At 45.5% G+C, this 12,963-nt stretch overlaps 1 protein-coding gene across 1 annotated transcript; it reads left to right on the top strand.

Moving 5' to 3' along the window:
* The first annotated feature begins 9,208 nt into the window (after positions 1-9,208).
* Positions 9,209-12,751, top strand: LOC148473957 (E3 ubiquitin/ISG15 ligase TRIM25-like). The gene has a single exon (XM_088459229.1). The coding sequence runs from the start codon at positions 9,209-9,211 to the stop codon at positions 10,763-10,765; it is 1,557 nt and encodes a 518-aa protein (XP_088315355.1). The 3' UTR covers positions 10,766-12,751.
* Positions 12,752-12,963: the final 212 nt, after the last annotated feature.

Below are 12,963 nucleotides of genomic sequence, written 5' to 3'. Positions count from 1 at the left end.
TTTTAGAAGGTATAAGCAGGTTTTATCTTAGAGGTTTATAGGCAGGTTTTGTCTTAGAGGTTCTAGGCAGGTGAATCTTAGAGGTTTATAGGCAGGAATGTATTAAAAGGTTTATTTACAAATTCAACAACACCTAAATCCCTTTTTCCTGTTTTATCCAAGGAATCGGTGGATGAGGAGGATGAGGACGACATCTTGCCTCCGTAGAGCCAGTTTGTGCAGGGACACATTAATTGCCAGCTTGTTTTGTGGGTGCCCAAACGAACCAATCATTTCAGCCACAGTCATGTGGCAGACCCTGGTGCTGAAATGATTGGTTTGTTAAAGTGTGCATGTCCTATTTATACAACATAAGGGTGGGTGGGAGGGCCCAAGGACAGTTCCATCTTGCACCTCTTTTTTTTCTATGCAGTATGTACTGTTTGGGGCCTATTTTTTCAAACTGCCATCCTGTCTGCCACTGCAGTGTCACTCCTAGACGGGCCACGTGTTTGTGCCGCCCACTCATGTCGCTTAGCATAGTCATCCAGATACCTCAGTGCAACCTTTTGGCCATAAAAACAATATTGTGAGGTGTTAGGTGTTCAGAATAGACTGGAAATGAGTGGAAATTAAGGTTATTGAGGTTAATAATTGAATAGGAGCATAAAAACCCACAAATTCTGTCATTTTAGTTGTTTTTATGCTTTTTTTCAAAAAAATACAGATCCAAAACACAAAACCCAGAACCCAAAACATGGAAGGGTGGTTTTGGCAAAACCAATACAGATCCAAAACACGAAGAAAGATCCAGATCCAAAACCAAAACACAAAACACGAAAGTGGCCGGTGCACACCCCTACTATATATATATTTATATATATATATATATATATATAGCCACCTATCCAGCCCTGTACTCTGATGTTTTCTCTTCCCAGCCCCCTTCTGCCTCACTCACACAGAGAGGTGTTGCAGCCCTCTTTTGCCTGCCTCAGCCACCCACCATATTAATCTTACCTTGTTTTGTGTGTTCCTGGCTGCTGCTCTTCAGGTGCCGTGGCTCTTCCTTCTAGTCCTTCAGTGGCGCGCGGTGACGTCATGACGTCACACGCGCTAGCAAAACTTTATTGTGCATCGGCACTGCAGACAGTCGGACAGCAGGACCAGGATCTCTCTGACTGCAGGCTCCTTTCAGTAGTGGCAGGTTGGGGAGCGGACCCCTCGGGGACCCCATATACAGTACATCATTAGCGCTGGCAGTAGCGGCGGCAGCGGGTGTAGGACTCTTTCACCTACACTGGCGGCAGCGGGCAGGAGGAGGCCGGGCCCCCCTTTTCTTTCTTAGTGTCCGGGCCCGGGACAGTAGTCCCGACGGTCCCCCCCTGATGGTGGCCCTGCTCCCAGAAGGGTCTAGCAATCTCCCTAACTGCACCTTACCCCCCCCCACATTATATATATCAGAGATATATACTTACAAATGGAATTCTCTGCATCGGTTATAAGGCACAATGATCCCTATGGCTATATGTATTTTTTTTTAAATTATCAGTGTGTTTTCATCAACAAGTAGATATTACTAATATACCAATTTACTAGGAAGCAGCCTGGTCTGACGCAAGCTTGTACACTAGGAAAGGTCTCTGCGCCAGCATGTACATAAAGTCACTTGTGGGCAACCCTGACCTAACATAGCGCAGAACTGAATAGCTCCGGGAGCTCCTTCCCGGCGCTATTCAATTCCCATTGAATTGAATCGAGCCCATTGTATTTGTTTTTACACACCCTCAATACAGCTTCTATTTTAATTTCCCACTAGCTGAAGTACTGTACCCGGCATTGCCTGAATTAAAATTTTCAACTTACTAAGTTTTATTATGTGATCTCATTCAGATCCATCCAGTGGTAGGTCCAGAACAGGCTCCTTGGGTCAAAGTTCTGCCCAGCACACTCCAATGTGAGGTCCGACTGAGACCCCAACCACTCCATTAGGCATCCCAGACCAATTCAGTGACGTTTTCATCCAAATCCATCCAGTGGAAGACCCAGAATAGGCTCCCCGGGTCATATTTCTGCCCAGCTTCCCTGGATCAAAGTTCTGCCCGGCATACACCAATGGGAGGTTCCAACCGAGACCTGAAATCCCTAGTATGTCTTCTGGGATCCAATGTTACCACACTGTAAAGTTTTCATCCAAATTATGTGATGTCGTTCAAATCCATCCAGTGGAAGGCTGCAGATGACGCAGTAGAGGAAGCCCCAGTGTCAGCGGTGCTGCTTGGCTGCTGCATCAACAGCGGTGTCAGAGCACCCACCATAGACACAAGCAGCCCTGAAATGGCCCCAGCATCTAACAGGGAAGAACCTCTCAAAGTCAAATAATTGGATATGATCGCTTGCAATTATTATCTGACGATCTAGTCATCTATGGTCTGATAAAGAGTAAAATGGATGCCACTCTGCGTCGGCGAAATCCGATGCGCACAAAGTCAGTGTATGGGAAACAGGTTCGGTGTATATGTCTGTAACAAATAATTAAAATGCACACGGATACTGGTATGTGTTTAGGAGTGTTTTAAATGCAAAGTTAAAGACCATTGTCAGAAGCCTGACTATCTTTAGCAGTTGTATGCCTTTTTGTCCAATGCTACTGTAGTCAAGAGGAACTGACACTTACATTGCAAATAAGCAGAGGAAAACCTTTGATGTGCTATCAGACTTTGCGACTCCAGACTAGTCTGCTGGTCATCTTTGAGCAGAACAACTTCATTGTCTATGACACCATGGAATTTGGTTCAGGCAGAAATAATATCAAATAAGCCAGTTAATGGATAAAGTTTTATATATATATATATATATATATCCATGACACATACACTGATGCACATAATGCACACACATAAACATGTAAGCATCATCCTCACATACATACATATGAACATTTCCAACATCAATGCACAGACACACATGTGAATGCATATGTATATAACGGTTCCTGTTTGCAATAAGTTAATAAGAAGAGTTATAAAAGGTATTATTAATTAATAATTGTGATGTAATATGTACTTTAGTGAGAACTAAGGTTTAGAACATAGTAGACACGTCATGTCTAGTATCATACTAAATTCCTGTTTATTTGCAGACTTCCGCTCCTATCGGCAAAGAAGTCGCATCTTGTGTTCACTAGTTATGGATTATAGGGAGTTATTAGTCATAATGCCATTCTCTGTATGCAGTATCTGTAGCCAGTTTAAACTAGTTCGTCGGAGGGAAACTACACAATGCAACTGGTGGAGAACTGGGACATACCCCTGATGACACCGTATGAACTAACCAATGACCAGGAGCAAGGACCAATGCAATCATGCCAGCTTGTCTCTATTGTTTTATCTGTGACCTGTAAGTTATATATGCTACTGCTCTGGACACCATAAGGGAGTCATTTTCCCTTCTCTGATGACCGCAGATTTCAGGATTGATGGCTGAGAAACTGGATCCAGAGCGCTAGCGTATGTATCGGCTGTACCATGTATTTTACTTGCTTTTTGCGCTAATTGTTTATATCACAGCGCGTTATACTTTTTCTTGCATAATATAACTTTTTGTGCTTTGGAACCACAATTGGATTGGAAAGCAATTATTTGCTGGAGTTAACACATTTGCATTGCAGTCTGAAACTGTGAGTGAGGAATGATATGTGTGTGTATGTATGTATATGTATATATATATATATATATATATATATATATGAATATGTTAAGTCCATCATAGATGGAATCTCATGCATAAACACCACACATTACCCACAATTGAGCTGCTAACATGACGCCTAGTAGCGAATGCACAATATCCTGCATGCGAATGCTGTTTATTAGCCTCATGCGATTACATCTTTCACCATTTCACATACACACATTAATACGCACAATTGCGCTGTTAACTAATCGCATATTAGCGAATGCATAAGATCCTGTATGAAAACGCTGGTTGTTAGCTTCATGCGCATGCATCTGCCCCAAGTTAACTAGCGTCCTTATATCAAACCCCGCATACTCACACATTACATATTCACACATAAGGTTTAATAAGCTTTAAAGTATAAGATTTAAGTTGGTTCAGTTAGTTTAAATGCTGTGAAATAAAGATATTTGATAACTATGGTTTTATACATGCTAAGAGAGCCGTGTTTGGTTTTGTACTGATACGTACTCTTTCAACAAAATTCCGGTACTACTGTGTGGAGATCGCATCATGCATTCTCAACTTATGGACCGCAGAGACTACAAGCAAAAAAATGTATATTTTATGAACAACTGTTAGGATCCAGCATGGGGGTGGGAGGGCAGAGACCACCAGCTGTTAGAGGCTGGGAGAGTCTATTTGAACCAGCCTGTTAAACGCTCTGTAACAGATGCTTCTCCCCTGGGAACCAATGATATCAGCAACAAACTTCTCTATTGTCCTGTCTATTCTGGGGGGTATAAACATGTGTGCTAAAACACTGGGTCTTTAGTCTTCTTGCTGAACGCTGAGGGACGAGGGGTTTCTTGCTGATGCCTAACATCTGGACCAGAATGCGCTGCGTATGTATACTGTACTTGGGGTCTGTATAATTCCTTTGCGTCTAATTGTGTATGGATCAATAGCGTGTAACTGACTGTACTTTTTACTTGAATAATACTTTGTGCTTCAGAACCACACGTTCCAAGTCTGGAGTCTTTTATTTACTGTATGACTGCGTACGCAAATTGGCGTCATCCTTAGAGGTTTATAGGTAGGATTTTAGAAGGTACAGGCAGGGGTATATAGAGGTTCATTTCAATATCGTCACTGCTTATAGATGTGCAGGGCAGCAGAGCAGGGAGATGATTAGCCTGCCTGTCATCATGCAGGCGCTGGCTCCGCCCCCTGGACGCGTCTTGAGATGGCCGTGGGCCTCACTCCCCAGCCCCATCCTGAGATGGCAGCTGGCTCCACCCCTGGCCACAACGCAACTCCGTCTCATTGCTTGAGAGTGAGCCGGCGCCATTGTAGGTTCCCGGCCCACTCTCCTATGTGAGCGCTTTCGCCGTCCCTGCCCCTGGTCATCCACCGCACCATGCTGGGTGGCTACCGGGGGAAGTTGAACAGCCGTCGTGATCGGGCGTGGCCGTTACATGCCCGTGCGCCCCCGGTCACCGCGAGTGGCACATCAAGAGAGGCCACGAGCAGGTCAGGAGGTAAGGCCGCACTAGGCTCCCTGGAACGCCGGGTGAGCCAACGCAGCCGGCTGTAAATGGCTGCAGGGGACCCTGCAGGTAGTGCGCCGGACCCGGTACCGCAGTGAAGCAGGTGGGTATCGAGCGCACACGTTGGGGGCGCTGCATTATGCAGATAGGAAAGAGTAGGGAAAGAAGAAGAAGTACAGAGAAAGTAAGAGGGAAAGACTGAAGGTATAGTATCAAAAAAAGACTACTGAGAAAGAAAAAGACAACGACGGTGATTAACCACATACAAGCTCTGAGAAGAAGCACAATTTCCCTTGTCACAGATCAAATTCAAAGAGGCAGAGTTACAACAGTAGATTCCCCACCCCCTCTCACATAACACGCCCCCTAACCTCTCATCCTATCACTACACTCTCTCACATAACCACACCCTCTCACATAACACGCCCCCTAACCTCTCATCCTATCACCACACTCTCTCACATAACCACACCCTCTCACATAACACGCCCCCTAACCTCTCATCCTATCACTGCTGCCGACCCACTGTCAAAACAAGCACCAACACCCTTAACTTTATTAACCCCTCTATCCCTGACTAGAAGTTTATGTGCCCTCGGTTTTAGCCCAAACCTCCGTCATATTTCTCATGCAATTTACTCATAGCAGGAAACACTTGCGCAACGCTCTGCACACCAGCAATGAAGCTCACGCAGCCTGCAGCATAAACTTTAACAAGCTGAGCTTCCACCCATTTCCATGCTGGGGTCCTCTGGGGTCTCTGCAGCAGAGTATGCCTCTCACCGTCATTGCTGCTCCATCTTTCTAGCGGCCCCTACCACACCTATATTTCTTCTATGTCAAAGTTACATGAGTGAGCAAGGAAACCAAAGTTTAAGTGAAACTGTAATATTCATCATTAGCACATAGGGCCTTATTCAGAGATGGATGCTAAGCCGATGGCGGTGCAGTTGGATGATGTATTTTGTACTGCGCATGTGTCCGAGTCGCACTGTCCATGCATTGCGATGGGTTACCCATGGTGGCTGTAGTGAGCATTTGGACACAGAGTGATTGACAGTCAGTGTGCGTTAATGGGCGGTTTATGGGAGGCTAGCTAGGCGCAGGCGTGTTGCGAGCATTTTGTGGCCATGTCACAGCCAGCGCCTGCATCTTTGTACGCAGTTTCACTGGCCCCGGGGAGCAGCCATAGAGCGGCTCAGAAGTTCGATGGTCTGACCAATGATGTGTCATTGTTAGCGATGAATTAAAGGCGCAGCCGGTGGGTGTCACTGTACGAATCACAACGGCTATGGAATTAGCATGAATTCTTAGTACCATGGCCTTCAAAGACACAGGGCCTGATTAAGCCCCGTTTGCAAGCAGCCGCTCGCCCGCAGGGCGGACGAATGAGAATATGCTAATCAATGCCTTCGCCCGTAACAAAACTGATGCCCTCAATATTCTGCAATGCTCCTCCTATAGCTAGCGAGCAACAGAAGTTAGCGAATGAACCACTCGCTAAACTTTTTTTTTGTGTTTGCACTCGCAGGGTTATTTCCTTCTGCAAACGTGATGTTTCGATTGTCTATCGGTTTATCACATATGTTAAGCGAATTATGTCAATAATGTAATTAATTAACATAAGTGTTGTCCAAATGTTTTCCTTTGTTTGTTTTTTGGGGGTTAACCCATCGTTTATTTATTTTTTATTATAAAAAATAAAATGTAAAAAATTACAAACACGCTTAAAAGGTAATTGTTTAAAAACAACATTTATGCAAAAGCAGAAAATAATACTAGCTTCAGGATACTTTGCTATACTAACATGTTTCGATAAGCACCAACAGTTATTTGGTTAATTAAGCCAATTTGCTCCTACAAACGCACCGGAGCAATTGGGCATCTAATTAGCCTTGTTATTAGCAAGAAGTTTGCAGACTATTAGGTGATTGCATTGTGGGCTCCGAAATAGTAACATCACTAGTTACATCGGTTACACTAGGTGCTAACGAAAATACTATCGGTCTTGCGGGAGACCATACCCTACCACAAACTGGGCAATCATCCCGACCTGAGGCCTGCTCGCAGAGTGACGTATTACTACTTCCGCTCTTCGTTCTCTCTCGCAGCAGTTAATTTATGTACGCCCCGAAAACGGCGTGCGAATGCTGTGGCACGCCTGCGTTTTTAGACCAACTCCCCGTCACCTCCCACAAACGGCCCTTTCTCTCAATCAACTATTGGAAGTCACTTCCTGCTCGCAGTCCGTACGAGCGAACAAATATCTGTTCGCAAAGACTCAGTCGCGCATAATGGTGCATATGCATGCGCAATTGCAGAACATCGGCCAGGAACGAGCGAGCAGCTGCTTGCGAACGGGTCTGAATCAGTCCAACAGTTGCAACGGGATTATCGTCCACCTCTGAATCGTCCACCTCTGAATCAGGCCCCCAATTACATAGACTGTCTCCTGATGGATGCTGGGAAAATCAGGTGCTGCGCTTCTACATCACCCAAATTATTTCTTCTCCAATTAATTAGTAAGAAGAATATTCATTAATAGCATTTATATATACAGATGTGTCCTTTTACATCCATGCTGATCACGCTAAAAACATGCGCACGCATCGCGCCATGTGATTACCCGCAGCAGCATATGCTATGGTACGCTATGGCGCTCTGTGATCGCACCGTGCAATCCAATGGAGTCACAGGGGGCGAACGCAGTGCACGTATCCGCTCGCAGGCGCACGGTTCGAGCCATGCATGGCGCGATTTTCTGCGTACACAGCAAAGATGCAAGAGGACGGAATGGGATTGTTTTACCGGCAGCTGTTTAGCCGCCGGTTCAAATCTTGACAGGGAGAGCCCGGCAGGACAGAATGCCGACAATCTAACCCTCCCCTCCATAACCCGCCTTTAGGGGTGCCTAACCCTAACCTCCCCCCATTAGTGCCTAATCCCCCCTCCCCGCTCTCTAATCCTAACCCTCCCAGGGGGTGCCTAACAATATTGTCCCCCCAGTGCCTAACCCTAACCCCCCCTAGCCTAACCCTAACCTTCCCGGGAGGTGCCTAACCCTAAGTCCCCCACCGGGGTGCCCTAAACCTAACCCTCCCTCCCCACGGCTAAGTAGAATGGGTGCCCGTACTTACGTTGATCGGGCCGCAGGTCATATAGCTAAATCTCCAAGAGGACATATCTGTACCTGGCTTCCATCACCTTTGGAACTATTATAAGTATTTTAGGGGTGGATATACTGTATAGAAATATGGTACATACTAGGGGGCCTATTCATCATTACATCATTATCATTAGTGACAATTATGTTTTAAACTCGCTACAAGTTTAAAAAAATATTTTTGAGGCATTCATCATGCCTCATTCATCATACCTCCCTAACAAAAGTATCACTTCCGAACAGCTGCTGTTTTTGCGGAGTCAGCTTTTTGGAAAAGTGATACTTCACCTGCAGCTGAGGTATCCATAAGGATTTCCTCACACTGTGCCGGCACCCCATGGCCACTGGTGTCACACACCCCATGGCCACTGGTGTCAGTCCGAGGTCCTCTTCCACCCCTCCGCTGGCAGCAGTTGTTCACATACATATCGATATACTATGGATATATCGCCCATTAAGTGTAATATATCTTTTGGTGTGTACCCCAGCTTTAGTACGAATACTCTTAAGCTCCGTACACATGGAGCAATTTTAATGCACGATTTGAACGATAACGATATCGTTCATATCGTTACCATTCAAATCAATCATCTTTTGCTCCCTACAAGCCTGCCAATGACCAGCGATGCACGGGCACATATGGATGATAGCGATATCGATCATCCAGCACACCAGGGAGGGGGCAGGACAATCAGCCAGCGATTATCGTATCGCTGGCTGATTGCTCTGTGTGTACGGAGCATTAGTGACAAACTCAGCCTCGCCCTGTGTAAATATGAAACACACCCACTGGTATCTGAGTGCCAGAGACTTTCATTTCCCTCTTCTGCTGCCAGCGATGGCGTCTGCTGATCTGAGACAGGAGCTGAACTGTTCAATCTGCCTGAGCATTTATACAGATCCTGTAACCCTGAGATGTGGCCACAACTTCTGCCGGGTCTGTATTGATCGTGTGCTGGATACACAGGAGGGGTCTGGAGTTTATAGATGTCCTGAATGCAAAGCAGAGTGTCAGGAGCGTCCTGCACTGATACGGAACATTGCTCTGTGTAACATAATGGGGAGTTTCCTGTCTACCCGACCAGAACAGGAGGAGACTGGGATCTTCTGCACTTACTGTATTCACTCTCCTGTACCTGCTGTTAAATCCTGTCTGCAGTGTGAGGCTTCTCTGTGTGATAATCACCTGAGAGTACACAGCAAGTCAGCAGAACACCTCTTATGTGATCCCACCACCTCTCTGGGGAACAGGAAATGCTCCGTCCATAAGAAGCTGCTGGAGTATTACTGCACTGAGGACGCTGCCTGTATCTGTGTGTCCTGTTGTCTGATTGGGGGACCCAAACGACATCAGGTGGAGTCGCTGGATGAGGCCTCTGAGAAGGAGAAGCTGAGAAATGTTCTGCAGAAATTGACCACAAAGAGAGAGGAGGCTGAGAAAAGAGTCCAGAGTCTGCAGGAGCGCTGGAGAGATCAGGGAAAAGCAGCTGGTGTAACAGAGACAGTCACTGTCCTGTTTAGAGACATCAGGAGACAGCTGGAAGACCTGGACAAGAGAGTCCTGAGTGAGATCTCCAGGCAGGAACAGCGCGTTTTACTCTCAGTCTCTGATCTGATCCAGCAGCTGGAAATAAAGAAGGACGAGCTGTCCAGGAAGATGCGTCACATTGAGGAGCTGTGTAACATGTCTGACCCAGTGACTGTCTTACAGGAACCAGACACAGGTGACTTGTGTGATACTGAGGACACAGAGAGACATGACAACCAGGTCCATGGTGCAGGAGATCTGGATGTGGGTCTCATCTTAGGGGCATTACACACAGTATCTGATATAATAACAAGTATAAATACAGGGGGCTATGTGCAGGAAGCTACAGACCTATTACTGGATGGAAGCACAGCTGGTGATAAGATATATATATCATGTGACCTGAAAACTGCATCCACGTGTCCAATGCAGAATCGTCTAATGTCAGCAAATAGATTTCAGTATAATCAGGTAATAAGCACCAGGGGATTCTCCTCAGGGCGACATTACTGGGAAGTGGATGTCAGTAAATCAGAGCAGTGGATGGTGGGGATGTGTTTTCCCAGTGTAGCCAGGTTAGGAGGTTGGGCACACATTGGAAGTAATAAGTCCTGGTGTGTGTATAGGAATGATAATCAGCACTCAGTGAGACATGACATTACAGGGATCCAGTTACCTGACAATATCCCCTGTGACAGAGTGAGGGTATACCTGGATTATGAGGCAGGACAGATATCCTTTTATTCTCTGTCTGACCCCATCAGACACTTACACACCTACATTGCCATCCTCACTGAGCCCCTACATGCTGCATTAGGTGTATGGAAAGGCTGTATAACTATATCTGGGAGAGTCAACACCTGTTAGAAGTGATCAAAATAAATCAGCAAATAAACTGGGGAGGGGGCTGATTTAGGATTGGTTAACATTGGCCAGCTCTGTCAGCACCTTCCAATTTGTGCTGCTGCTTGCAGACTGCTTTCCTCTCTGTCAGTGTCTCTAACCCTGGTGCCCGGGCAAGTAACCGATTAGGGAGTCACTGATGTTACTGTGCAGCTCCCCACCCCCAATTACTTGCACCAAGTCGCTCCTGGGAAGCTCTGGCTCATACACACATAACGATATGCTCCATGTGCAATACTGTTAAGTGTTTGGTGTTGTTTGCTCTGGCTCTCCCGTGAATAGGACATTGGGCATACACACTGAATGTTATCGTTCAGTGACGTCACCCTCCCTCATCCCTGAACTTGCAGTTCCTGTCGATATTGTCAGGTTGCCCTGCAAGGTCAGGCAATGAAAGACATAGTTAATGATTTGCGGGAGTGCGCATCGTTAACGATATTGTTCATACACACTGGATGATATTGAACGCTATTAATGATAACAATATCGTTATCGTCCATATCGTTCAATTTATTGTCTAGTGTGTATGAGCCTTAGACATGCGGGCACTAGCAAAACATGACATGAGGAGGTAGCCTGGCCTGTTCCTGCTGCAGTACCATAACGTCACTTATGTGTCTGTGTAACTGGGGGAAACACAGCATTCACTCATAGAATATAGTACAATCATGTATATATGTTATTCCTGTGTGTGCCATGTACATATATGTTATTCCTGAGTGGGTCATGTACATATGTTATTCCTCTGTGTGTATGCCATGTATATGTTATTCCTGTGTGTGTGTGCCATGCATATATATTATTCCTGAGTGTGCCATGCATATATGTTATTCCTGAGTGTGCCATGCATATATGTTATTCCTGTGTGTGCCATGCATATATGTTATTCCTGTGTGTGCCATGTATATATGTTATTACTCTGTGTGTGCCATGTATATATGTTATTCCTGTGTGTGTGTACCATGCATATATGTTATTCCTGAGTGCGCCATGCATATATCTTATTCCTCTGTGTGTGTGCCATGTATATATGTTATTCCTGTGTGTGGCATGCATATATGTTATTCCTGTGTGTGTGCCATGTATATATGTTATTCCTGTGTGTGTGTGCCATGCATATATGTTATTCCTGAGTGTGCCATGCATATATGTTATTCCTCTGTGTGTGTGCCATGTATATATGTTATTCCTGTGTGTGATTCATGCATATATGTTATTCCTGTGTGTGGCATGCATATATGTTATTCCTGTGTGTGCCATGTATATATGTTATTCCTGTGTGTGTGTGCCATGCATATATGTTATTCCTGAGTGTGCCATGCATATATGTTATTCCTCTGTGTGTGTGCCATGTATATATGTTATTCCTGTGTGTGATTCATGCATATATGTTATTCCTGTGTGTGGCATGCATATATGTTATTCCTGTGTGTGCCATGTATATATGTTATTCCTGTGTGTGGCATGTATATATGTTATTCCTCTGTGTGCCATGCATATATATGTTATTCCTGTGTGTGCCATGCATATATGTTATTCCCGTGTGTGTGCCATGCATACATATTATTCCCGTGTGTGTGCCATGCATACATGTTATTCCTGTGTGTGTGCCATGCATATGTTATTCCCGTGTGTGTGCCATGCATATATGTTATTCCCGTGTGTGCCATGTACATAATGTATGTCATTCTTGTGTGTACAACCTTGTGTATTATAAATTATAATAATCCTAAAGGCTGTACTTCATACTTGCCTACCCTCCCGACTCGCTCCCGGCCCCCCCGGAAAGGCAGGCAACCCCCACCATGGTTATAAGAGAATCCCCCATTGGGGGAGGGCGGTGACGCGATTCGTGCCGAATTGCTTCAGTTTGGCCCCGCACCATGCTTCACAATGCCAGTAATCCAAAGCCAAAATTATGCTGTCATGTGGCCACAGCAATACCCAACCCCCCCCCCCCCCCCCCCCCCCCCCCACACACACACACACACACACCGCTCCGTCGCCATTCGGGACATGCACCCTTGCTTTGCCGATCTGGCTGTCCCCTCCTGGTAGGGGCAGCCACAATGTTGGCAATCCTGCTGTACTTTTTGTAAACATAAAAATATATATATACAACTTTGATGACATTAATATAGTAGTAACAATATCATTTTTAT

The sequence above is a fragment of the Taudactylus pleione genome, unplaced genomic scaffold, assembly GCF_031769625.1.
Source record: "Taudactylus pleione unplaced genomic scaffold, aTauple2 ptg000903l, whole genome shotgun sequence".
Lineage (NCBI taxonomy): Eukaryota > Metazoa > Chordata > Amphibia > Anura > Myobatrachidae > Taudactylus > Taudactylus pleione.
This window is presented reverse-complemented; position numbering and strand designations above follow the sequence as displayed.